This window comes from Exophiala viscosa, assembly GCF_022695815.1.
Source record: "Exophiala viscosa unplaced genomic scaffold EDD37scaffold_1, whole genome shotgun sequence".
NCBI lineage: Eukaryota > Fungi > Ascomycota > Eurotiomycetes > Chaetothyriales > Herpotrichiellaceae > Exophiala > Exophiala viscosa.
This window is the reverse complement of record NW_026944353.1, coordinates 1,797,672-1,823,832: the sequence shown is the minus strand read 5'-3', so window position 1 is coordinate 1,823,832 and position 26,161 is coordinate 1,797,672. Positions and strand designations below refer to the sequence as shown.

The following is a 26,161-nucleotide window of genomic DNA, read 5'->3' as shown; positions in this document are numbered from 1 at the left end:
CCGGTTCGTTGCCATGAACCAGGTGACTGATGTGAGTGTCGTTGTTCGCTTCAGATTTTCAACGCTGTCGTTCCATGAAGACAACCAACAAACCTTACCGTGCCGTGCGAGCTCGATTCCAAATGTCGTTGACACTAGAGCAAGCTCTTCCACATTTTGAACCACGGTCCATCCAATACAGCAGATCGATGACTTCTCCTCGGGGTATGTCCTGTGGGCGAGATCCCTTCGTGGCGTGTATAAATATCGCAATGATTCCGTTGCAAGCAACAGAATCTCTTCGAACATTCAGATCTTTCCTTTGAAGCTCATTCTTTTGCAAGACCACCTCAACCAACAACCCTTCCCACCACAAGAATGAAGTCTTCATCAATCGCTGCCAGTGTCCTCTGGGCATGCGGTGCCCTTGCAGCCCCGGCTGGCTTGTCGCCTAGGCAGACGACCAACATAGACACCACAGTTCTTCAATTCGCACTGACGGTTAGTGAAGCCTCCCAGTCCACTTCTCTGGACTAGCCATAGCTGACGGATGATTAGCTCGAACATCTTGAGAACGCCTTCTACCATGGAGCCATCAACAATTTCACCGAGCAAGACTTCATGGACGCCGGGTACTCTGCCACTTACTATAACAACCTGAAGTACATCTCGGTCGACGAGCAATCCCACGTCCAGCTGCTCAGCAGCGCCTTGACAGCTGCAGGTGTGACTCCCAATGCTGCCTGCAGTTATAAGTTCCCGTACACTGATGTGTAAGTCTTACCCTACCACGTTGAGGAAATGGACATCAGAGGACTGACTGTATGTGCTTTGACAGAAAATCATTTATCACGCTGTCGTCCGTCCTCGAAGGCGTGGGTGTGTCCGCCTACCTTGGTGGTGCACCATTGATCACCAGCAAGGCCTATTTGACCGTCGCTGGTTCAATCCTGGTAACGGAAGCCCTCCACACATCTTACCAGCGCGCCAACATCGGAGAAGTCCCGATGGCAAACCCATATGGCACCGTAAGCACATCCTGACATTCCCATTGCCGAGTGGGACTTCTTGCAAGAAACTGACACGTTCAACAGCCACTCGACCCAACCTCAGTTTACACACTCGCTGCCATGTTCATCACCTCATGCCCAGCCAGCAACGCGGCATTGCCTTTCACCGCCTTCCCAACCTTGACCTATGATTCCACAGCATCATGCTGGGGAGGAGAGTCTATCAAATTGACTGGCGCCAAAGACATTCCCGCAGGCTCGTACGTCACCTTCATCTCTGGCCTAAGTGTTGTCAGTGTGCAAGGCACAATCAGTGGTGCGGATATTATGGTCGAGGTCCCAGCCGTGGCCATGGGTCAGACTTATGTCTTCATCACCAGCAAAGATATTGAAGGAACCTTTGTTGACGCTAACGTTGTGTTCGGACCTGCCATTATTGAAGGTATGTTAAACCCCTCCACCCCAACCATTCACCGTCGCTCTGAAAGTCATCTTACTGATCATCCTTGTGTGCTTGCAGTGGCTCCTCCAGCTCCGGTCATCAATGATTCGATTGTTTGAGTGATTGACTCCGAAGAAAAGAAAGTCTGTGGAACATTCAGCTTTCCGCTCAAGCCTACGCACTCTTTAAATAGTCTTGTATGCGATAATGTAATTTGAGAGTGTTCTGTTTGGCATGAACGATCATAACTGAAACGAGAGAATTTCCGCGAATCTCCTGCTGCTTCGATGCGATACAGTAGTACCGTTGACGCCTTCCAAGACTTCTCAGTGGTCTTTCTGGCTTACTACCAGGACTTTCGGCGATGCAATAATGCTAGAAAGGTTGTCCCACAAAGGTCAAGTTGGAGATAAGGTAAGCTGCAGTGGTTGATTGATGTGCCGACGTCATGGACTCACGTGACTGTCTACGACGATCGCTTAGTTGCGTCACACAAGCCTATCTTGTTACCTCGTCCTTCGTGTAGCATCTCCAGACTCTACATGCCAGGCCGCATCAAAGGTGACTCTGGGATACATTTCCCTCCCCCGGGCGCTTGCGCTCGTTATGCGTCAGGGGGTGTGCCGGCGGCGCTCTATCACACCCCTGTAAGTGAGGCTGTGAGCCAACGATCCCGTAGCTCACCTGACGGTATCTTGAAGACGCCGGACATGGTCGCTTTGGGGCTGTCACAGGTCGTCACTCACGTTAGTGGGTTGATGGCCATTCGGGATGCGTAAATACATCAGCTTGATCTACATGAGGCTTCCAATTCACCGCAGATCTAGCATGAGCATTAAGCAGGCTATGTTCATGCTGCACCCCTGATCGCAGCAACAATCGGAAAACGCTTCCTGCTGCATAAACAACACGGAGGAAGCGCTACCATCGCAGATCATCCACGGCTTGGCCTTCGAAAGACTAAAGTACATCCCATGGAAGAATACTCATACAAGCTCTCAATTCATCAACCTCAACGACCTTGGCAACCGTCCTGAGTGGCTGTTAGTCGGAATGTTCCTACGGCTCGGGCCTATCTTACCTATGGTTCGGCGACGGAACGAGTCCTGGAGGTCGATAAGTGGTTCCATGCAGATTTTAATCGGTCATGCCTGATGAGCGGCTTTTTTGATCCTGCTTGGTGGTCTTCTTAGAAGTCGTCGTGGAGCCCTTCGATTCGCGACCCTTCGAACCCTGATCTTTCGACTTTTGGCCCTTCGAGCTCCAGTCACTCCAGTCACTCCAGTCGCTCGAGGCGCTCGAGACACACGGTGGCCCGAGCGGTACACCAGCTGGCGGGATGAAGCACCCGCTACCCGACGAAGAAGAGGTAGTAATGGTGGTCGTTGTCGAGCTCCCACTACCGGTGATAGGGATAGGAGCTGCCATGACTGATGCTCCCAGGCATGACAGCAAGACCAGGCAGACTTGTAGCTTCACCATTGTGATGAGTGTTTGAAATGGTGGAAATCGGGAAAGAATGGTAAAGGACAATCTGTCGTTCTATCTCACGGGGCTCTAGAGTGCTATATAGATATTGAGAGGGAAGTAGGTCGGTAGCTACTGGCCTGGACCTCGATCTCGGCATCGGCCGGGACTGAAAGGAATTGCTTTTTGATCAGTAGAAGCGCCCTGTGGGCTGAAGGCTTACCTTTTGTCTACTGTGGTTCATGGAAACTACTCCGGAGTCCGGACGCTTGCCCTTTACCACAGTATATGACCCATAGTACTATTGGAATATATGAACCTTAAAGGGTCGCGAGAGACTCAGTGGACTCATAATCTCGTTCAGAGCCACATGGCGCTGTCATTGCGGAGCATCTACTCCGTGTTAGACTCAGATCACTAAGTCTCTCCGGTTTGCATTCCGTTTCTGGCATCTCGGAAAGCATCCCAAGGAAAGAACTCTCCTCAGTGATCAAATATCACGAATTGCCAATAATAGTCCAGTGGGTAGTTGACGTAAACAAAGGTAGCTTCAAAGGTATTCATCTGCATGGGCATCTTGGGAAGTTCCGGTCGAAGCAGCGCCATGTACTGTAGGTGAAGCACCTCTCTCGCCCTGTAGGGTCGAGCACTGGCACCGGCAGGTAAACCATGGCTTGGCAAAGTCTGCCGTAGTGAACCCGAACTTCACTACGTACTCAATTTGTATGGCCGCTCAAAACACGTTCACGAAGAACTTCACTGATTTCCACTCCCAACGTCCCTCCCTTCCGCATCCACTGTCCAACGACACACTCCATTGCCACGATGTCGACAGAAATGGAAGTCGACACCGCCCCGCCAGTGTCCGAAGAACCCAAGGACGGCGAGTCCTCCCCTACCGAAAAGAAACCCAGCGCCGGCACCGAAGCGCGCACGATCCAAAATGCAGTCGCCGTCCGTAGTATTGAAGGCTGGATCGTCATCGCGACCAACATCCACGAAGAAGCCACCGAAGAGGACATCACGGACCTGTTCGCCGAGTACGGGGACATTAAAAACTTGCATCTCAATTTGGATAGACGAACAGGTTATGTCAAGGTAAGCTCGCGTCCCGGCCAAACACCTCTGGAAGAAGCTAACTTTGCTTGCAGGGCTATGTCCTAATAGAATATCCTACACAAGTCGAAGCCTCTGCAGCCATCAAAGCTTTGAACGGAACGAAACTTCTCGATCAGACTATATCCGTGGACTATGCTTTCGTGCGACCACCGCCGAAAGAGAAAGGACGTGCGGGTGCGGGAAAGGCGAATGATCGTCGCGGTGGAAGGGTTGGCCGAAGTCGTAGCCGGAGCAAGAGCAAGAGCAGAAGTCGGAGTGCGGAGAGAACAAGAGCTGATGAAGAGCCGGACAAAATGGAGAGGGACTGAATATGTGCAACGACATCTTTATCTCAGCTCACCCCATCCGGAGGAGGCAAGAAGTCGAAACACCATGTCGTGTGGGACCCTCGATATTCCGCGAAAGTCGGCCAGACAAGCCAAGGCCGAACCATCAGCATTGCATAGATGAGGTACGATGCCTGCACCTAAGCCATATAAATATGGCCGTGTCGCGACGATGATCTGGAACAAGCCATGACTAGACGAAAGTCATGTCTCCTGTCAAGAAGGCCGATACTATCGGCTACATAGAAGAACACGAACAAGGTATGCCATCTTTACCTACGCCAGAATTGGATGCTAACGCATTTTATCAGATGCAAACCTGTGCCGCAGTAATGCGATCATTCACTGAAGTCCAGATGCATGCAGCCAACATCTCGTCCGTGGTGCATTGGTACGGTAGGCACTAGTCGTTCCCGACTGCAATTAAACAAACTTTTCTCGTGGTGTTCACGCATGAGCAGCTTGGCTCTGGAAGACGCCGGCCCGTTATCCCTCTTCCCGCCTGGACTGCCGCCACCACCTCCGATGAACCACTCACTCTGGTCATCTACCGATGACGACCGTCGTCGCGCCAAATTCGTAGTTGGCCTCGATGAGAATGGAATGCCTGTCAATTCCGATCATGCGCTTGTTTCTCCCGCATATGGTGTCTGATCCTGTGACTCCTCAGCACAAGTGTGGGAAACACGCGCATCCGCGAGTCTCTTTCAGCACGCAGGAATCCGGTGCTCCGACAACTCACTGGGCATTGTGCCCAAACTCTTTCGGGTGACACCCAGTGTGTCCTCGAAGAAACATGCTACAGCCATAAACCGTGGCGCTCGTCAATGAGAAACCCAGACACCAGGTCCGTTACTTCATCATGCCCCATTTGCAGCTGGCGGCTCGATTGTTCGGACAATCTCCAAATTAGTGATTTCATGCATGCCTTTCGCTTCGAACGGACATTTGGGTCTGCCGCAGGCTGATGCATGGGACACGTTGGGACAATGATGACTTCCAAAGCAGTCATGTCGACGACAATCTGGACCAATGGTGCAAGGTAGCCTACGTGCTTTGTTTCTCAGCGCCAGGTAAACACCAGTAGATATGGATTCATGGTCATAAGCACAACTCGGGTTGTTGCAATTGGAACGCAGGTGATGTTCGTTACACAGTCTGCGCACACGTGTGCGCAAATCGAACAATTCTTGATCATCTGGCGAGGGACGCGGCAGTTTCAAGTCGATGCGCTGATCAAGCTTATTGAGCGCTATCGGCGAGCATATGGGACGTTGGCCGGGATTTGGCTCCGGCCTAGAAGCGACTTGACGTGTGAAAGCGGCAGCGGAAATGCCATTTGACCTGGGAGATGTGGGTGGCTCTGGGGTGGCTCGCATTGAGCTTACCTGGGATGGTCGTCGACTTGGTTTCTGTTCCACAATATCGTCCCAAGATCCTTCGAACTGCCTAGGAGCTCTTCCCGCAGGACGTGAAAAAGAAGGATTCGGGTTTGATCGGTCCTGTTTCCAGGCCGGGTTCTGATTGCGCTTGCTGCTAGTATTTGTGCCTCGGCGAGAGTCCCCGCGTGGCTTTGACAAACCTCGGCGGTCTCGTGAGTACGCTTGATCATCGCCATGATCGTCATGTACAGTAGCAGAATGGCTTGCCTCCTCACCCCAGGCACCTTGAATGGGTGGAGGTGCGTAGCTGTTTTCGCTCACATTCATCTCCCAGCTCTGTTCCGCGGCTTTGTTAGATTGTGAAGAAGAGTGTGCTGACGACTCAAGCTTGACGATGCCGGCCGCATCTTCCTCGTCGCCGTCCTTCGGGGTACCATTCATCTCGCCGTATGAATCGGCTGCACGTTCGAGCTTGGGAGGGAGCATCGGTCGCGATTCCGGAGGTTTCTTGGGAGCCTCAACATCCGTGCTTGCAAGTAGTGTATCGCCTGGAGGGTATGTCGGACGTGCAGGTTGTTCACGGACCGACGTGGCCGATGGAATAGTCGTAGCTGACGCTTGATTGGTATAATCCTGACCCCAAGCAGCTGCGGACGATTGTCCACCCAGCGATTCGGGCACACTTTCTAAGGAGAGGATTTCCACCGTATGGAAGGCGATATCGACTCCAGGAGCGAAGCCATGAGATGGGCGTACGAGGGAAGTTTTGCCTTTGGTGTAGTCATCATCACTGTACAACTGAAGGATTTTGTAGTATTCAGACTGTTGTCCAAGAGCCAGGAAAACATGTCGACAATGACAGTTCTCGATGAACAACTCGTAGTAATCTGCAATCACATTAGAAACAGCCAAATGCCACATGTTAAAACCCTACATTTCAATTTTGCATCGACAGCTTCACGGCCTGAGCCGCAGTCACTGACGGTGAAACATGGCTCTAACTTGCAAATATCCTGGATAAAAGTCCAGAGCTGGTCCGGGTTTGGAAGGTTACCTGCCGTAGAAAGGTCCTGTGCCAGCCGGCCAATATCAGAGAAAATGTGCACTACCAACAATATGTCTTCTGGTAGGTCGTTCTTATGCTGTGCCTTGGCCAGTTCTTTCACTTCTGTTATGAATGCTGCAGCGGCCTCGCGTGCACCTACAGTCCCTGCTCGTATGAAGCTGCTCTTGAAGAAGGACTGATTGCCGTCGATCAGAACGAGGAGGTGCTGTACGCTTGTCTGAAGGGTTGGTCAGTGAGGAGAAGGTGTAGAGACGGGGATACGGACGATGCGGGATTCGACGTCGACTGCCCGCTTCTGCCAGCGACGGCGGCTTTCGGTCTGGTCATCAAGGTCGGATTTGAGGTCTTCATAGGCTTGTTCCTTTTCAGCAAATAGCTTCAAAAGTTTCTTGGACAGATCAGCAATCGTTTGCCACACTACGAAGCAGGTTGAAATATCTTTACCTCGACGAATGCATGTTGGTCGACGGTTTTCTGCTTGTAATCTTCGTGCTCTCTTGCTAGAGATTTCGAGTCTACAGAAAGCTGCGTCTCGCTGTCTGCCATTGTTGATCAGAACAAGGTAGAAGAGCGGCTGGCAGTCCCGCTATGTGACGAGATGTGAGAATTGAATCCGTGGTGAGGATCAAGAGACAGATTTTGGTAAGTAGCTACGGGCAAACAAGCAAACTTGAAAGCGGACAGACGCAGGAAGGCGCGACAGCCACTGCCACTATTGCATGATCACAAACTCGCGACAAGGAAAGACAGCCCTTGGACAAGCATGAAAGACTAGATCCAGCTCAGAACCAGCAATTCATCGAAAAAAGTCAGACCGAAGATAACGAAGTTCCAATGCGATTGAGACGCGTACGGCCAGAGGCTAATTCACGAAAGTGAGCAAGAGCACTAGGGAATAAGTGGCTTAGATTCAGGTATCATTACCAAGAGGCACACGGAATGATTGGGCTGTTCCAAACCTCCACTTTCTGGGGAACCCAAAGGTACTTACAGGCTACAAGTACAGTAGTAAGACGAAAAGACCTGCGACCGTAGAGGCTGGAATGCACGTATCGAAGCTCTTCTTGCTTGTGTAGGATACTCTCATGATCACATACAACATGTGCGGCTTGCGCACATGACTATTCCGCTGTTGACTTGCATTGTCCTTGTCTAGGTTTTCTCTTCTTGGAACCAGTCAGTCCTACACAAGATCTTCGCGATCCATCTTGAATAACCCAGATTTTATCGGACCTGCAAAGCCCATTTCCATATCACCTGTCCCCCGGATGAGGGCAGGGGAGCCACAGTCGCAGCTAGACCCTCGATTACGCATGTCTCCGAGCCTGGAATCAGTGCAGCTTCCTCGAAGGCAAGCACTGCAGGTATGTTGGAGTCGACATGTTGGAGTCGAAGGGAGCTTTGCAGACATCTGGTGTGGGCTTAACTTCATGAATCCGAGCTCCTACCTTGAAGCCAGCCTGACCACGTAAGTACGTCCGAAGGATGAATAATGACTCGATTGCCAGTATTGGGCTTGAGGGGTTTCATCATGGCAGACTCTTTGACGAGAGTACGGAGTTGCATTGGTTTTACTCGGCTGACCACCGATCCGTCCTCTGGACAAAAGGATTGATCATTTGAGATTAGTAAGGACATCGTGTTGGATCAGAATAGTATGAAAATCGCCATGGCGGCATAGGCTGGAACGACGCGTCGTGATCGAACCGATCATGAACAGAATCAAGGCGGATAGGGGCCGAGAAGGGTCTTCTATGGAGACAACCATCAGGCTCTAAGCCTCACGGTCATTTGTAGCCGAAGTTTTCTCCTCGAGGGTCTCAGGTACCGTCACGATACCGTGATGGACTCTAACCGTATTGGTGCTAGTGAAGCCAAGCAGCCTTTTTCCAACCTCATATGAACCTCGACTCCGTTAAGTTTTCAGATGACAGCACTGACACCTGCTCTCCCTTCCTTCAATTATTGAATATGCTCGAAACTCCTAAGCTGATATGCCCGGAGAATTCAAGGACGTTGACAGCTCCCCTGAGCACTTTGAGCACCCTGAGGACCTTGGGCAAGCTACCTGAGACCATCCTCCAAGACCCCCACTCAGTGGTTGGCTAGGCCCGTGTCAACCGCAATGACCGCAGTCTGCTCCTTCCCAATCTATCACGGTTTGAGACTTACCAGTCAGCTATCTCTTATCCAGGACGACGCGATTTGAAAAAGTCAAACTTATCGTTCTGACAGAACACGCCTGCGTTTGAGGCGTCGCGATTGCGAGAGCGTGCCCGTCCCAAGTCTGTGCCTCGCAGCCACCCGGTGCCCTGGCCTCACCCGTCGGCAACATCCTCGGGGAATTCTCTGGGTAACGTGATAGGCTGATGTTCTTCACAGTTGCCAGCCCTCTCTCGACGGCATTCACCTCACAAGACTTGTCCCACTCGTGGCCACTATTGGGCGCAACTTCTTCTGCGAAGAGTCGAGGCAGAATTGCTCGAATTGTCTCTGCAACTCCTATGTCATACCCACTGTTCCTTTCTTGATCTGCTGTTCTCCATCTCTCCTATACTGTTCCATGTCATGAGGGGATGGTTCCTCCACTCGAGCATGCCATCACGTATACAGCCGACCTGGAGATTGGACGTTGCTGTCAAAGCCATCATCCGCGTTATCAAGGCCCGTGTCATACCCACGTTAGGTCTCTGGTGCCACGCCCGGGTGTGGTCATGCCTTCCTTGTTCAGGGCTTTGGTGCTCCTCCTCCAGCCATTGCGCCCCTGTGCTGATGGTCAATGCTTGAGTTAGCTGAGGCGTACTGCTTCACATGTCGGTCCCTGCGGTGGAACTGGTGAGCCTTGCCTGGACACCGCACGTCCCTTCAGGATCATCACTCCACAAAAAAATCCACCCGCAGACTCCTTTACAGCCTTTCTGCTTGGTGACACCATGGACTGGCTCGGTCTCCATGCTATATAGAACTCGACGCTCGCACCTTTCACCAACCTCTCTCACCACTCCGCTCAAGCCAGCACATGTCACTCGTTCACTCCTTATAATCCCGAAGGATTTTCCTTCAGCCATTCTTTTCATAGGAATCATCATTCGTTACAATCTTTCAACATGCGCTTCTCTATTTCCGCGGCCGCTTTGATGGCCAGCGCTGCTGCTGCTCAGCTTACGGTTATCACTCCTTGTCCGCAAGCCAACGGCACCAACGCAACCCTGAGCTTCGCGCCGATCACAGTCACATCTCAATATCAAACAGTTTCAACCTGTGTTCCAACATCGGCCTGTCTCCGTGGATCATGCACAACTAAATATCCCTTCTCTACTTTCGACTTTGTTAGCACCACCATACCTGCTTTCTACAACGGTACCACGATATCCAGCACCTTGGTCACCACGACGACTCAGAAGGTTACCGTGTCGGTCCACTCTTCGACTGTGACCAGCTTTATTACGCCCAACGCTACTACCGCAACCAACGGCACCATATACACTCCTACAGCTACGCCCGTATATTTGACCATTGTCAAGGACTACTTCGCACCATACAACCAGATCGGTCCTTTGGCCATTCCAGGCTATGATGGCAGTGGTCTTTGCACGACTTGTGGCGTCCAAGACGATGGAAGTCGCTCCCAGGTGGTCGATGTGACTGAATGTCGGCTTGGCGCCTATGGTGCCAAGTGTCTGGGGTACCAAGAGACCTGGGTTTCTAGTTCCGCAACACCTGCTGCCACGTCTGTCCTAGTGGACGCCGTGTCAGTAAGCACCACTGTCCCTACTCCTGGTACCTACACCTTCACCTTCAGTCTCACCGCCGATGCCGCTGTCATCACGTCCGAGTCGTCGACGATCACGGTTCCACCGCAGCCTTACTTTGCTCATGTCACTCGTGTGTGCTACAAGCACCTCGAAGTCGTCGACATCACTGTCACCGTCACCAAGACCATTTACATCACTGTGCCTTGCAGCATTCAAGCACCGACAACTGCCAGCGCGGTGGCCATCCCAACTGGCGGCCAATGGCCATGGTGGGCTCATCATGATCACGGCTATGGACAAGGCTATCCTTTCGGACGCGATCCATTCGGCGGACTTGACTGGGGCAACCCGCGCAACACTGACTGGATTCACTGGTTCACTGTGACTGTAACCGACACTGAAACTGACACTGTCACCGCCTCCATGTCCTCCACAGCATCTATCGGACCGATTTCAGTCACAACGACAGCCTCTAGCACGTCATTCACGTCCACCAGCAGCACCAGCTCGGCCTCAAGCACGAGCACTAGCAGCACGAGCTCATCCAGCTCCACCTCTACTTCCAGTAGCACCTCAAGCTCCTCCACCACATCGTCTACGTCCTCCACTTCGTCGAGTTCGAGCTCTTCGATTACCAGTTCCTCTTCTACCTCGTCTAGCAGCACGACTACTACTACGGCCGCCGTTACTACGACTTTCCTCATTGAAGCAGTAAGCACGGGCACTGCCAGGTTCCGCAGGCGAGCAATCAACTATGTTCGCTTCGATGACGATCTTGGTCTGATTGAAAGTGACATCGACATTGCTGCAGAGTTTACTCTCGACACTGCTGGCGTTATGGCATCTGGTGGCTTGTTCATCAACACTGACAACAACTACCCTTACCGCGCTTTCCAGCTTCTCGCCGATAGGCCTACTGCCGACGATGCCAGCTTCAGCATTGACTCCAACACTGGCGAAATCTTCGTCAGTGGCACCAACCATGGATTCTGTTTTGACCAGAATTCGAATTTGTTCATTCTGTTCAGCGACACAACTGCCGAGCTGGGATTTTCCTGTATTGCCGTTGAACTTTTTGCAATCAGGGTGCCAAGCAACTACACTACTAGCACGACTACTACGACTACTGGATCTACATCAACGAGCAGCACTCTGACGACCACAACGACTGCTGCTGGTGGAACCTCCTCCAGCAGTGTGACTGCCACATCGACAAGCACTTCCACTGGCAGCAGCACCTCATCTACTGCTACCTCCTCCAGGAATGCCACTGTCTCGTCGACAAGCACTAGCAGTGTCAGCTCTTCCGTCGCACCCATCAATGGAACCACTTCTTCGTCTACAAGCACTGCCACGAATGGAACATCCTCCACCACGGGTACCTCGACCACGACCAGCAGCTCAGCTTCTGTGGCCCCTGTCAACGCGACCACGAGCAGCACATCATCCAGCCTGAGCACAACCGCTACCGGAACCTCGTCGACGAGTACCACTTCTGCCTCGAACGTGACTTCAGTGACAACCACCAGCGGAAGCACAACCACAACTCCCTTCGCTAACGTGACTTCGACGACTACCACTGCCGTCATCAATGGAACATCATTGACGACCAGCACTGGAAGCTCGACTACTGTTCCTTTCGCCAATGCTACTTCGACGACTACTAGTGCCATCACCAACGGCACGTCATTGACAACCAGCTCGACCAGCACCACCGCCATCCTGAACGGGACCTCGTCAACTACTACCACTACTTCAGCTGTCAACGGAACCTCGTCGACAACCACTACCTCAGCTATCTCAACTGCAACTCCGATCGCAGCAGGCCAAATTCTGCAGATCTCAGTTACTGTTCCCACCACCAGGAAGCACAAGCGTGATACATATTACCTCGGCATAAACGACGACGACATTGCTATGTTGGGCAGTCAGGCCGATGCAGCCACATTCGTCTCTGGTGACGGAACCATCCTGTATGGCACTGAGTACCTTGGATCCGAACCCACAAGTGATGACGATGCTGCATTCCTGGACGTCTTCACATCCAAGCCCGAGTTTGCCACTTGGTTGCTTGATGCCACCTCTGATGCACTCTCGATTTCCCAGAGGCTGTTGTGTGTAATGCCATCACTGGAAGTCAGCACGGTTGACGCGGCAGCTGACTGCGATGGTACTATTGTGACCTTCACTGCTATCTTTGTCGCTGGCAACAGCAGCGTTAGCTCGTCGGCCTCTAGCACAACCGCCACAATTACCAGCACGACTTCCGTGGCTAACTCTAGCACCACCACTTCAATTATCGCCATTACCACGTCGACGATTACAACTACTTCCGTCATCACTTCGTCAACGACTACTATTGCGGCCGTCAACGCAACCTCGTCGACTGCCACTACCACCTCAGGCTTCCTGAACGTTAGCACCACCAGCATCCTGCCGACCACCACCTCAGGCTTCCTGAACGTCAGCACCACCAGCATCCTGCCGACCAGCACTTCCTCCGTCAACGTTAGCGCCTCGATCACCAGCTTGATCAACAGCACCACTACGAGCTTCCTGTCGACCACCACTCCCGCTGTCAACGTCAGCGCCTCGATCACCAGCTTGGTCAACAGCACTACCACGAGCTTCCTGTCAACCACCACTGCCTCCGTCAACGTCAGCGCCTCGATCACAAGCTTCCTGTCGACCACCACTGCTGCTGCCAATGTTAGCACATCGACCACCACCGCTGCTAACAGTACCACCACGTCTGCGTCCAACGGCACCTCGACCGCCACCGTGGTCGCCGCTGGAACCTCTCTGAGTATCGCGGTCAGCGTACCAGGCTCCAAAAAGCGTGACACATACTACCTTGGTATCAACAGCGACAGTATTGCTCAGTTAGGCAGCCAAGCTGATGCTGCTACTTTTATCACTGGTGACGACGGTACTATCCTGTACGGCGCTGAGACCCTCGGCTCCAACCCTACCTCTGACACCGACGCTGCATTCCTTGAGGTCTTCACCACTGAACCAGTTGACTACGTCTGGTTGATGGATTCCTCTGGCTCGCTAACTCTCTCAGGCCGACAATTCTGTGTCCTGTCTAGCTTGGAGATCGAGACCGTTGACGAGGATGGTGATAATTGCGATGGTACTATCGTGAGCTTCACTGCTGTTACCAACGGCACTGTCAACGTGTCAAGCTCCAGCACCACCTCGACGATCACGACAACCTCTGCTGCCAATGCCACTTCGACCGCGATTACCACTACTAGCGCCAATGCCACTACGGTTACGACCACCACTTCCGTCGCTGGTGTCACTTCGACTACCAGTCCGGTTGCCAACGGCACGTCGTCCACGACTACTAGCATGAGTTCAACTACTACCGCTTCTGTCAACGACACCTCGGCTACGACCTCTAGCCTAAGCAGCACTACCAGTAGCTCGAGCAGCGCCACCAGTAGCCTCAGCACCACAGCCTCCGTCAATGACACCTCGGCTACGACCTCTAGCCTGAGCACTACCACCAGCACCTCGAGCTCGACTACTGGCACTACCACCACTACCACCACCAGCTCGACCACGACCACGACTACGTCCTCGACAACGGACGAGGGCACAACTACAACCGCCGCCGAGGGCACAACTACTACCACCGCCGAGGGCACAACTACAACCGCCGCCGAGGGCACAACTACTACCACCGCCGAGGGCACAACCACAACCACCGACCCGGGCACGACCACAACCACCGACCTGACCACGACCACGACCAGCGACTACAGCTCGACCACGGACATGGCCGCGACAACTAGCTTCACCTCCAGCTTCAGCTCGGCCACAAGCCTCATGACGAGCTCTACTTCATACTCCAACTCGACGACTTCGTTCACGTCAACCAGCGTGGCCTCTACCACTACTGGCTACGGCAACTCGACTACGACGGATTCGCTAGAACGTCGTGGTGGTGTGGTGTACAGAGAGCGCAGCATCCGGCACCATGCTCGCGACTACGCACGCCTCTTCTAGGCTTTCCTGGATGTCGCATGGCAGTTGGCTCTGGCAGTTCGATCGCCTTTCCGAGTGAACGAGGATGATACTTGTATGATCTTATTCAAATGAGCATGTTTTGTGTGTTATGGTATACGGCGCTGTACGGGCTTTTGTGGATCAAGCATCTTGAGGCTACGGGCGATTGCGATGACAAAGTGGGTTTCTGGGGAATTCACAATGATCAAATGTTATATATAGACTTGGTTTTTGGGTTCATGAGATAAATGATGAGATGGTTCTGCCGCTCAGCATTTCGAGTGTTGACACTAGATAGCTAGCTAGGCATCAAATCAATTATGTACATTCAGATTGGCCTTCCTTCCTGACTGAAAATGGACTTTCGTGCTGGAGAGGTAACTCGAAGACAACGGGGACTTAGACTTGACCCTGAAGAAGTACCAACCCCTTCTTTCAAAGGTAGAGGTACACAGTGGATCTGGTGTCTGCGGCCTGGGAATTTGTCCTTGTGACTCTCAAAAGCTGTCGTCCTCTGAGGCATGGCTGGGACGTTTGGGCACGGACTTTCACCGTGGGGTTCAGGGGGTTCCTTAAGCTGCTCAGCAGCCAGCACAGTTTTAGGCCCAGCGTTCCCCGGGCAGTAGGGCCAGGTCATTTGAATGGAGATTCTCTGTTCGCACTAGTAATGGAAGGACCCGGTTCTTTCAGGGGTAGCCGACCACCCAGGGGCCAATGCTGAGGGCATGGCGAGGAATAAAGTCTCGTATAGCTTTGCTGTAGTGGCGGCAAGAAGGATCTACCTTGCAGAATGCATGGAAATCATGCACGACATGTTTTTTTAGTCAGGTATACATAGGTACTGTGGTTGCGGGCAGTTTCCGAACTTTTCCCGTCGTCAGGAGAAAAAGCTTGCACACACAACTGTAGGTGTATTCACAAGGAACTCATTTCTGTGCAAGAATGACGAGGGTAGAGGCTTGAAACAGCTCTACGTCCGTGCTCCGTGGCTGGCCGGCCGAGGGTTTCTTCTTCCTTACCTGACCTGTGCGCAGGACTTTTCTAGCTTTTGACAGCCTTGTCAGTCTTAAACTCTGATAAGGCTCCACCAAGCCTGACATGTCGCGCCGCCTCAAGTTCTGACAGCTGGTCATAACGCGTGGTCGCGTGCTTTTGCGGCTGCGGTCCTGAGCGAGATTTGAGGACTTCTACGGTCTACCCTGTGAGGTACCTGGTCGGTGCGTTGCCTTGTAGAAAGCCAGTCGGTAGCGACGGCAGCGGTGGAGGTCATGGCGCAAGGACCTTCTGCCAGTGCACAAGCGAGGTTTCGTCATGCGGTGGTTGCGTAAGAGACATTGATGTGTACCCTGTAATCTCTCGTGGCATTTGGGTGAGCTACTGAAGGGCTTGGATTCGGAAGCTCTGCGAAGTACCGGCTAGTAGCCAAGTCAAGATGTACCATGAGTGTTCCGAAGCGCCAAAGAAATGAGCATACGCAAACGGCTGCCGCTACATGCAAAGCCACTGCAGGTACTCGCTTAGATGTTGGTCGGAAATTGCATCAGGTTGCAGCTGCAGCAGCGACACATGTGGCGGTCCTGGACAAACGAGGTATACGGTACTTCTGCTGCCGCGGGATGCATCGCCGAACATGACTCGATGATGATGACGACGCACAATCAGCAGCTAAGTCTATGTCTTCCACACCCAGGAATCAAGCAGGCTTTCTCTTCAAGAAAAGAACTTCATGAGACAAATCGACCCGTAGGCGTGTGCCTCGTTGGTCTGGCTGCCATGTGCACGCTGCTGGTCAAGGTCTCATGGACATAGCCAGGGCGGCCCCATCTTCGCGAGCGAACAGGGCGCATTCTCATTACGACTGAACGGGTTCAGTGCAAGAGGATGATAGCCGTTTGTCGGTATCAGATCATGGAGATGGGAAGGGTATCCTGATTCTCAAGAGATGACCCTTCACAGTCACAATTTCGACTTTCTCTTCGCGTGCCTCGAATACTGACACAAGCAGAGATCTGCTGCGAGGTCTGTTTGGACTTGCCTTCCTGGTTTCTGGCAAAAAGAAACAAACCCGATGGGTGTTGTATATAAGTCGATTGACGCTTTTTCCCGGTCTCAAGAACCCAAGGACAGTCATCGAACATACCATTCTCACCCTTGCCACCCCTATGACCTACGCTCTACGCACCCCAGTCAACAGATCCAAACGGGAATATTATATGCTGAGCACAGTCTCCGACACCAGGTCTTGAGGTTCATATTGACAACTGTACTAGAAAGAGGGTGACCTGCCGGATGCCCAAACTGCCCAGTGTCTACGGCTCATCCAACGACAATGCTGGAAACTCGTCGCGAAATGTTCAGAAGCATCACACTGACTGGTATATCGGTGCACAGCCTTGTCGTGTCCGTGAATGAAGAACGGGGTTTCGGCGTCTCTATCTCTATGTGCTGAAGGCTGGGTTAGGTCACGGGCACTGCTTGAAAATAGGGGTTGGGGGGAAGGCCGAACAAGGCTCCCGGTAAGAATTGACCAATTATAGGGGACACGTGAGTGGACAATTGGTTGCCGTGCGGGCTCCATGTCGCCGCCTATCAGACCGAATCATTTGCGGCCCTGCGGCATTTTTTCTAAGCTCCGCCCGATATTGCCCGTTATTGCAGCCACAATTGAGCGAGAGCGAGCTATCTCCATCTCCATCTCCAATCCTCCAGTTCCCTTTTTCAAAATCGTCCCAAAAAAGAATTTCAGTTGCGTCTTCACCTGTCTCTATAGACACGAAAAGCACCCTCTTCTTTCGTCTCCGTCTTCTAGATCTCACCTTCATCTTCACTCCACTCTCTCACAATGGCCGCTACACTTCCTCCCAAGTCGACCGGCTCGACCAAGCTCGATGCTGCTATCCAAACGGTCAAGGCCAATGAGCCCAACAAGCTCTCTGGCTTCGGTCTCTACGGCAGATTCGTAAGTCAATTGCTCTCACCTCAACTTCTGCCAGTTTCTTACCCTTTCGCAGGCCTTCGCTGGTGCTGTCTGCTGCGCCGTCACCCACGGTGCCCTCACTCCCGTCGATGTGTAAGTTCCGCCTTACCTGTCCACCCATGCGCCTGTCTTCTGACATCCACAAACAGCGTCAAGACCAGAATCCAGCTCGACCCCGTAACATACAACAGTGGCATGATTGGAGGTTTCAGAAAAGTTGTTGCCAATGAAGGCGCAGGCGCTCTTCTGACTGGTATTGGACCTACCTTTGCTGGTTACTTCCTGCAAGGTGCCTTCAAATTCGGAGGTTACGAATTCTTCAAGCAACAGGCTATCAACCAACTGGGCTACGAGACCGCCTCCAACAACCGAACCGCCGTCTACCTCGCCTCCTCAGCTCTCGCTGAGTTCTTCGCCGACATTGCCCTCTGCCCTCTCGAGGCTACCCGTATCCGTCTCGTGTCCGAACCCACCTTTGCCTCCGGTCTCGTTTCTGGTTTCAGCAAGATCGCTAGCCAGGAGGGCCTTGGTGCATTCTACAACGGTTTCGGTCCTATCTTGTTCAAGCAGGTTCCTTACACCATGTCCAAGTTCGTGGTCTACGAAAAGGTCGCCGAAGCCATCTACCAGCGAGTCGACAAGGCCACCGCTTCTGATGGTACCAAGACCCTGATCAACTTGGGCTCTGGTCTCATTGCCGGTTTCGCTGCTGCTCTCGTCTCCCAACCTGCCGACACCATGTTGTCCAAGATCAACAAGACCAAGGGGCTTCCTGGTGAGAGCACCACCAGCCGACTGTTCAAGATCGGCAAAGAGCTTGGTCTCCGTGGCAGCTATGCTGGTATTGGTGCTCGTCTTTTCATGGTTGGTACTTTGACCGCCGGTCAATTCGCTATCTACGGTGACATCAAGCGTGTCCTCGGAGCCGTAAGTACCTCCATACATCGCGTGTTTGAGTCTTTTGCTAACAGATCCAACAGACCGGTGGTGTTGAGATTGCCAAATAAATCAACTGAACGAAGATGATCGACGATTTCAACCGAGTACGGACGCTTCTCGCTTTTCGCTTAGGGTCGGCGCATTTCCATTCCAAAGCTCGCAATGCACGGACGGTTGCATACATCACGTTTTAGACACCGTTACCAAAAAGATAAGATGGGCATTTCTGAATAGATGATGCTGGACGATCCGAATGGGCAGGCTCACCTGGTGCACACACACACAGCTTTTTGCAGACTAGAGCTGCAGGAGGCCACATCTCAGAGATTGTGGGACGAAAAAGCAATTCGATAGACGGGGATGATGTACCAACAATTAATGGCTACTCAAGTTCTTTTGCGCTCTTACTACCCGTACCCATTCCCTTGCTGACTGATCTACCATGGTTGTTGTTCACGACGGTCTCCCGCCAAACAGGACGGCAGAATCACCTTCGCCAAGAACCAGCGACGACTTTATTGTCACAGATATATTTGAAAAGTGCAAAACTGTTCAATAACTTATAACGAAGCCAGAGTTTCACTGCAAAAGTGAGAACCGTGATGGCTGAGTGGTTATAGCCTGGATCAGACAGTCACTGCACCCTCCCCCAATCCTTCTGAAATCCTCCCCTAAATCCATAGGGTGCAGTCACTGTCTATCCAGCCCCTAGATTCACCAGGGTTCATTCCTCCCGTTATTACGTTCGACGGAAAAAAATCAGTTCGCCTGGTTTCACTACCTACAACCTCTCTGATCACCGGATCTTGGAGTTTGTGGGCAAAGTTTTTGCTTTTTTTGAATGTTGCTATATGACTTCGAACCCTGTCTGCGTGTTCATCTACAATTACAAGTTACGGTGTGTGACTGTCCATATGGCCGCCGACCACGTTCTGCCGCACCCATCATTACTCGCAGCTTGGCGATTGAAGCCATAATGCTCTACGCTTTCCGCCGAAACGCGAATAATGCATCATCCTTGCCGGCGAAGCTCGGGAGTGCGACCTGGCAAACCTTCTGCCAGTCCGGTTTCTCTTTGGCCATGTACTCATCGATCATCATGTCTTTGAAGCCCGTATACCCGTTCCCATTCTGCGTGCCTGCCACGACGATGACATCGCCAGAATACGCATCGAGGACTTTGCGCGTAAAGTCACCGCCGACGATCGGGTACACCAGCAAGAGCACATGATCTGCGCAGCCCGATCGTTTGCGCAGGTACTGTACACCATCTGTGGCTATGGTGTCGGATATCCAGGTCGTGCGCCATCGACTCTGGCCGCTATCAACGGCGACGACATTGACGCCTGCGCGCCGCAGCATTAGTGTCCAGTAGCCGTTGCCGCTGCCCATGTCGAGAACTGACCGACCGGCGGCAAGCTTATTGATGATTTGAAGAGATTCGTACGATGGCACCACACAGCCGAAGTGGTGCATGTAAATGGGCAGCATGTGGTGTGAGGACTTGACTTCCGCCGTATTGGCGTTGGGTCCTGCATACTCGAGGGCTAGACAGGCGTATGCCCAGAAGTCGAGAGCTGGGTTTTGGGGGCCTGCTGCATCGCCATTCTGAGACGACGGGATCTTGAGCTTAGGCACCGTGATAGAGGAGTCGAGATAGCGTTTGCTGAGAAGGTATTCTGCTACTGTGGCGCGCAGGGATCCTTTCTTTGCGTTGGCTGATAAAGACTTTAGACTATTGGCGGCCGACTTGGTCGGGTCGAATATCAAGATGTGGGCTTGAATGTCGGGGGCTGGTGGATAGCCTGATATTCGGAGGGATGGTTGACCTGGGAGTGCGGACTCGGGGTCTGCTTCGCCATCGCTTCCTACTGGCTCGACGTACCATGCATGAAGGCCGTTGGCTCTTCCAGCGTGGATGGCGGCTTCCACTTGAGCCAAATTTACGGATGCGGTGGCATGGTATGTGAAATTATCGCCTGTCGGTAGTTCGAAGGCCGTGGTTATTGCGGCTCGGAACTCGTGGGCATTGAGGTGCTTGTGGACCTTGGGCCAGAGGTCTGAGTCAGTGTTGTCGAAGAGGTGTTCGGGTGACCAGATCTTGGATCCTTCGGTCACTGGGCCTGGTATTGATGGCATTTATGTGAAATTCGTAGGTCCGAACATCGCTTTCTTGAGGTCTAGTCGATCGTCGTAATGTAAAAGAGATATTGAGTCATGCCGTTTTTGGCTTCTACAGTAGTACAAGGTGTCTTATGCTGCTTTAAGAGTCAGCCGCTGCGTCAAGCCGCCCTTGCCGTGTCTTCATTTCGCCGCCTCCTCTTCATTCGCGTTCACCCAGAAAAACATTGTCACGATTGCGATGGACATCACTACGAGTCAAGGGAGACCTTTAATCGAGGATGATATTGATGTGAGCTGTTGCTATCTATCCCCGGCTCTTTCTCCCCAAGGATGCTAAAAGCGGAGGGTGGAGGTGAATGCCGGGGAAATGCAATTCCCTGGAGCCGTTCACCTCGGTTCTCTTGCGTAGCGCTGTTGTCGACTCCGCCTTTTAACCGAGTACCTCTTCATGAAACACTGACTCTGGAATTTCAGGTCAGAAGACTCTCAGATTGGTACCCTTGCGATATGTAAGTCAGCCATGGATACGACAATGGATGCTGCCGTGCCCACGTCGAGCAAATCTCGCCGGCGAGATTCTGACGACAGTCGAGCCGAAAGGAAAAGAATCCAGGATCGCCTCGCTCAACGAGCTACCCGTGAACGAACGAAGAACCGTATTTCCTTCCTCGAGCAACGGCTTAGCAGTCTCGAAGCTGGGGACAAGCAAGGTGAAATCGCCAGCCTAACGCGCATCGTGGATAACCTGCAAAATGACAACCACCGACTTCGCAATGCCTTACTCAAGATGCGCAACACCATTGATCAGGCCATCCTTACCACCGACGATCAGTCCAAGGATTCTAAATCCTTGAAACCATGTGGGTGCAGTGCTCTATCTGAGTGCGCCTGCTCCCAGGAAGCCATCACTCCCACTCCGGTCGAGCAACCAGACCCGCAAATTGACGAGCAGATTGTGGACGATAGGCACAATTCGGTATCGACAGACACCTCGGAAGTCACTGACCTTGTCAATGCAAATGGTAGTGGGACCGGTCTGGACATCGCCTTTCCTCAACCTGCCGCTACAGGAGGACTAACTGGGCTCGAGAATTTCTTCGACTTCAATCCCGATACGCTGCTAGAAATGTTCGAAATGGGCCCTTCCAGCATGCAAGGCTGGGGTGCCACCGCCACTCCTTCTCCGTTCGACTACCGCTTCCCTGCAGCAGAGACCGTCAAAGTCGCGCCGGACGAGGACAAATGGCACGTTTCTAACGGCGCGTTCATATCGGCTATGGATTCTATAAAGGAACCTGTCATGACCAACACAGAACTCGACCTGCATGTCCCGTTCAAGGCAGCGATTTGGGGCTGGGATAACATCGGTCCCGAGGCGCAGCATCCTGTATGGCAGGCACTGCGCCAAGTTGATCAGAGGGTATTCGGCACCTGGACGTCAAAAGCACAGAGAGTTGCATTGATGTATGTATGTCAGACACTGCTTCAATACCGCGAGAATCCGACCAAGGAGAACCTCGCTCGCGTGCCGGTATTTCTGAGACCCAGGTACGTTTGTCATCGTTTCACTACTTCGCGTACTTGACGCAACTAACGTCTACAGGCCGTCGCAAGAGAAGATCCAACATCCCGCTGTAATCGATTTCCTCATATGGTATGTCAACACCCATGTTGCTTGGAGACATCTCGTTCTCACTCTTGCTATTACAGGCCCAGTCTACGCGACCGTCTAGTATTCGAGCACAAAAAGTATACTGCGACCGGCACCTTTTCGGCTGCATTCGTGGAAAATTTCAACTTTCACTGGCCGTACTCCGATCGGGATATCTTCGCCTATAACCCTACCACCAACCGCTACGAAGTGTCCAAGTTATTCCTGGAATATGCTTACAACTTCAAGAATTGGACGATGAAGCCTGGCTTCTTCAAGAAGTTCCCGGAAATGCAACATGACATTGCAGCTTCTGATGAGACCGTCGATTTTTCAAGGGCCGCCTGGACGGGGTGATGGCGTCAATAAGACAATTGCCAGGTCACAACACAGCCTTCGCTAAGTCTGGCTCCCTACTGGACCACACGTCGGTCAGAATTCCGGTCCCACGGCCGAGTAGCCGAGGCCAACTCCTACTCCTCCCCCGTCGAAGTGCCGAAGAGTCATTGCAGAGCAGTCACGCGACAGGAAGTCTGGTTCTCCGCTAGCTTGACTTCACTGGAAGCCAATGTGCCAGCCAGCATATGCTACATGTGGCCACGACTGGGAACGAATCTATCCTAGGGTCGTTTGGACGGCGTCCTCATCAACGTACTCACCACCCACAGGAAGAAACCGGGAATTGGCCCAGAACGACAAGGTACCGCGCCTCTCGGTCTGCAGCACGAACCGGCGATACCAGCAATGCTGGCATTGCTGGTACCTAGCCATCCGATATGCACCTTGGTAGCTGAATGTCCGAGGCTCGCATCAACGTCACCCGACCATATATGAATTGATTAGCAGGGTAGATATTGTCCAGGAGACATACACGTCTCCGGATTCGAATTCGAGGCAGGTACGGGCATCCCTCGACAGCGATGGAAGATGTCATGGGTCTATTGATCAGAGAGCCTGGTCTGCCTTCAAGGTTGCAAAAGTTTATTCATATATATGTATACATACATGTAGACCTTTGGCTCACCTTGCGCACTTTCGCAGTCTCACTCAGTCTTTCTCGTGTGCCTGGTCTGTTTCAACTAAGTTGTATTCTCGTTTATCGTGAAACCCCTGTGAAAAAGGCAATGTCAGCATCTACACCAGGCCTACTATGCGACTGCAAGATGGAAGCGCGCAGAACATACCCATCAATGACCAAGTTGTGGCCCACGACAAGACTCATCCTCGGCGTACTCAGCAGCACAACAACGTCACCGACCTCATCGAATGCAGCCTTTCGACCCTGCCGAGCCTCGTACTGCCCCCAGGTTGCCATTCCGCTATCGCCCTGCTCTACGAGTGGGTCAAGCAATTTGGTTAGCAAGAAGCCCGGAGAGACAGCGTTGATGCGGATATCGTGCGAGCGGGCTTCGAGGCTAGCCTGCAGAATTGAGACTCAGCATCCTGAGTAGAGTATGCGCCAGCCGCAACCTACAGCTTTTGTGAGTCCTAGAACGGCATGTTTCGATGCCGTGTAGCCCGTGGTCCCGGCTCCGGCTTGGATCGAGTTGACGGACGCGCAGTTGACAATCGAGCCGCGTTGAGGAGGTCGGCCTTCTTCACTGACTTTCAATTTCAGCTGTCTGGCTCGGCACAATACAGTGGTGTGCACGTCAAAGGACGGGCAGGGTGTTTTACACTTCGATCGATTCCTGCTTCATCATCTGTCTCAGCTCGTACTTATTGCAGAGCCAGACGCCAACTGTGTTGACTTCGATGACGCGTCTCCATTCCTCGGTGTCAGTGTCCCATGTCACATCGAGGGGACCGATGATGCCCGCGAAGTTGCTGTCCCCAGTGTCAGCGTCGCGAAAGCACTCTCCGCTAAAGCATCTGGCGGAAAAGGACGATGAGTTCAACGTGGATGATACTAACGCTGCATAATCAATCCGTCCAAACTCCTTGACCGCCTCTCCGACCGCTCTTTCAACGTCTGCTTCCTTGGTCACGTCCGCCCGGATACATAACACCTATAGCACACGTGCGGTTAGATGGCGAAAGCTCTTGTCGGCGTGTACTGCCAGCTGGCGCTCGTGGCCGACCTCTACGTATGTGGCCGAGCACTTCAGAAGACTGGCTTCACACCTCGACGTACCTTTGTGCCGTACTTTTCAACGTTCTCTTTGCCTTCTTCAAAGGCAGCCTCGTCTAGGATGTCGACCAGACATACTCCTCTGGCACCTTCTTTGGCAAATGACACTCCGATGGCATTTCCCAGCCCTCGCGCACCGCCTGTGACAAATGCGACACCTGGAGCAACGGGGCCACTGCGGAAGACCATTTCTGAGTAAGGCGAAAGACAAGGGAGGTGTCAGCAGGATGGGTGCAGAGAGTCACGACGTGTATGTTGGGACACTTGTAGCGAAGCAGTAGATTCTAAGGTTGGAACGGGAACGTGGACGGCAATGAGTGGCTTGAGAAGAAGTCTTGCCTGTAAACGATACAGCCTGTAACGGCCTTCCTGATGCGTACATAGTTGGATCATGATGCCAGTACTCGTACAAACCTACCTGGACTTGCTGGGTGTTCGAAAGGAGGGGTTCTCTATGCCGAGGGAGCGTCGGAAACATAGCTGGTCATGGCACTCGGGCGCTGAATAAGTCATTATCTAAGCTTCCTTGCTACCTTGCCGCCCAAACATTAACCAGGCTTGACCCTGTTGCTGCGGAGCGGCCCGCCTGGATATTTTTTGTTATTTTTATTTTGGGCCCGACCGCAGATGGTCGCAAAAATGAGGAACGGATAGAGATCTTCTTTTCGCCTTCCACCTCGAAGCCAGTGCTACAGACGTAAACCTCGAATGTCAATCATGCTAACATCTCCTTGACTGAGTACCGACCTCAATTCCCTTCCTGTCCTCCGAACCTATGGACGCCCACGCACACCTCCTCTCCCTGGGCTGGGCAGGACCCGGCCACTCCCTCGATTCACAACCATACAAGCAGAAAGGCCATCGTGGTCTAGCCTACGACCCAGCCAAAGTCGGCAATAATGGCGTCGGCCTCGTCAAACCGCTTCTCGTATCGCAACGTAAAGGCCGCTTGGGTATCGGCAAAAAGGCCCACGAACCACAAGCCGGAAATGAATGGTGGCTCAAAGGCTTCGAAAGCGCACTGGGCAACATCGGCAAAACCGAGAGTGAACGAAGTAGTGGCACGTCAACGCCCGTTGTGCACGAATACACCACGCGCAAACACAGCGGGCTGTACACGTTCTTCATTAAGGGTCAGCAGATGGAAGGAACGTTGGGCAAACTCGAGGAGTTGAAAAGATCGAGTACCAAACGGAAGAGCGATGTATTTGAAACCGATGACGGGGTATCGTCGAAGAAGAAAAAGCAAAAGACCGATCCAGCTACCGAGTTTGAGACGGTAGGCGAGTATATCGCGTTGCGGGACAAGGATGAAAAACGTCGGGACCGAACAGAGAAACCTAGTCCCGTCGAAGAGTTCAAGCAGGTCAGCGAGTACCTTGAGGCGCGGTCGGATAAGAAGAAAAGGAAGCGAAATTCGGAGGTGCAGGACGCGGAAACGAGCACGCCAGTGATTGAAGACCAACATGGCGAGACCAAAGAACAGCGACGAGAACGGCGGCGTAAAAGGAAAGAGGAGAAAGAGCGGCAGCGGCAGGAAGAGGGTGGTCAGGTCGCCGATTCCACTGAGACTGAAGATGCCGCTGTAAAAGCCGCTCGACGAGCAGAGCGGAAGAAGAGAAAGGCCGAAAAAGCTGCCAAACAGTGAAAGTAATGAGTGATCTGTATGATTGATGAATGATGATTTCTGTGCCATGACAATACTGTACATGACCATTTCGATGTGCGTTAAACCCCTTTCCAGCCCAGATTATGCCATATACAACTGGAACCTTC

The 26,161-nt window shown here is 52.5% G+C and overlaps 10 protein-coding genes across 10 annotated transcripts; 6 read left to right on the top strand and 4 right to left on the bottom strand.

The window, feature by feature from the left end:
- Nucleotides 1–80: 80 nt before the first annotated feature.
- Nucleotides 81–1,839, top strand: EDD37DRAFT_35702 (ferritin-like domain-containing protein). Its single transcript, XM_062811841.1, has 5 exons — nt 81–480; nt 538–752; nt 818–1,007; nt 1,074–1,431; nt 1,510–1,839. Exons 1-5 carry the CDS (start codon nt 358–360, stop codon nt 1,548–1,550), a joined length of 927 nt encoding a protein of 308 aa, XP_062674946.1. The 5' UTR covers nt 81–357; the 3' UTR covers nt 1,551–1,839.
- A 526-nt stretch (nt 1,840–2,365) lies between these two features.
- Nucleotides 2,366–3,246, bottom strand: EDD37DRAFT_35678 (uncharacterized protein). Its single transcript, XM_062811838.1, has 2 exons — nt 2,513–3,246; nt 2,366–2,464 (listed from the first exon to the last, which is right to left on the bottom strand). Exon 1 carries the CDS (start codon nt 2,911–2,913, stop codon nt 2,569–2,571), a length of 345 nt encoding a protein of 114 aa, XP_062674945.1. The 5' UTR covers nt 2,914–3,246; the 3' UTR covers nt 2,366–2,464; nt 2,513–2,568.
- Nucleotides 3,247–3,463: 217 nt separating this feature from the next.
- Nucleotides 3,464–4,429, top strand: EDD37DRAFT_35627 (uncharacterized protein). The gene is made up of 2 exons (XM_062811834.1): nt 3,464–3,996; nt 4,050–4,429. Exons 1-2 carry the CDS (start codon nt 3,724–3,726, stop codon nt 4,323–4,325), a joined length of 549 nt encoding a protein of 182 aa, XP_062674944.1. The 5' UTR covers nt 3,464–3,723; the 3' UTR covers nt 4,326–4,429.
- Nucleotides 4,430–5,203: 774 nt separating this feature from the next.
- Nucleotides 5,204–7,337, bottom strand: EDD37DRAFT_644827 (uncharacterized protein; the record flags this gene model as incomplete). The annotated part of the gene is made up of 4 exons (XM_062817556.1): nt 5,204–6,612; nt 6,660–7,008; nt 7,057–7,179; nt 7,236–7,337. 4 exons carry the CDS (start codon nt 7,335–7,337, stop codon nt 5,204–5,206), a joined length of 1,983 nt encoding a protein of 660 aa, XP_062674943.1.
- A 2,401-nt stretch (nt 7,338–9,738) lies between these two features.
- On the top strand, nt 9,739–14,761 carry EDD37DRAFT_35073 (uncharacterized protein). The gene is made up of 3 exons (XM_062811769.1): nt 9,739–12,217; nt 14,164–14,309; nt 14,592–14,761. Exons 1-3 carry the CDS (start codon nt 9,899–9,901, stop codon nt 14,629–14,631), a joined length of 2,505 nt encoding a protein of 834 aa, XP_062674942.1. The 5' UTR covers nt 9,739–9,898; the 3' UTR covers nt 14,632–14,761.
- Nucleotides 14,762–17,254: 2,493 nt separating this feature from the next.
- On the top strand, nt 17,255–18,547 carry EDD37DRAFT_661062 (MC family mitochondrial carrier protein; the record flags this gene model as incomplete). Its single annotated transcript, XM_062819128.1, has 4 exons — nt 17,255–17,522; nt 17,575–17,633; nt 17,690–18,467; nt 18,521–18,547. Exons 1-4 carry the CDS (start codon nt 17,406–17,408, stop codon nt 18,545–18,547), a joined length of 981 nt encoding a protein of 326 aa, XP_062674941.1. The 5' UTR covers nt 17,255–17,405.
- Nucleotides 18,548–19,267: 720 nt separating this feature from the next.
- Nucleotides 19,268–20,803, bottom strand: EDD37DRAFT_615934 (uncharacterized protein). The gene has a single exon (XM_062815638.1). It carries the CDS (start codon nt 20,616–20,618, stop codon nt 19,461–19,463), a length of 1,158 nt encoding a protein of 385 aa, XP_062674940.1. The 5' UTR covers nt 20,619–20,803; the 3' UTR covers nt 19,268–19,460.
- A 320-nt stretch (nt 20,804–21,123) lies between these two features.
- On the top strand, nt 21,124–22,611 carry EDD37DRAFT_644823 (uncharacterized protein; the record flags this gene model as incomplete). The annotated part of the gene is made up of 3 exons (XM_062817555.1): nt 21,124–22,151; nt 22,207–22,257; nt 22,314–22,611. The coding sequence occupies 3 exons, from the start codon at nt 21,124–21,126 to the stop codon at nt 22,609–22,611; spliced, it is 1,377 nt and encodes a 458-aa protein (XP_062674939.1).
- A 636-nt stretch (nt 22,612–23,247) lies between these two features.
- On the bottom strand, nt 23,248–24,810 carry EDD37DRAFT_615930 (uncharacterized protein). The gene is made up of 6 exons (XM_062815637.1): nt 24,389–24,810; nt 24,169–24,263; nt 23,932–24,081; nt 23,729–23,855; nt 23,439–23,674; nt 23,248–23,364 (listed from the first exon to the last, which is right to left on the bottom strand). The coding sequence occupies exons 1-6, from the start codon at nt 24,572–24,574 to the stop codon at nt 23,334–23,336; spliced, it is 825 nt and encodes a 274-aa protein (XP_062674938.1). The 5' UTR covers nt 24,575–24,810; the 3' UTR covers nt 23,248–23,333.
- A 155-nt stretch (nt 24,811–24,965) lies between these two features.
- On the top strand, nt 24,966–26,085 carry EDD37DRAFT_615922 (uncharacterized protein). Its single transcript, XM_062815636.1, has one exon. The coding sequence runs from the start codon at nt 25,161–25,163 to the stop codon at nt 26,031–26,033; it is 873 nt and encodes a 290-aa protein (XP_062674937.1). The 5' UTR covers nt 24,966–25,160; the 3' UTR covers nt 26,034–26,085.
- The last annotated feature ends 76 nt before the right edge of the window (nt 26,086–26,161 follow it).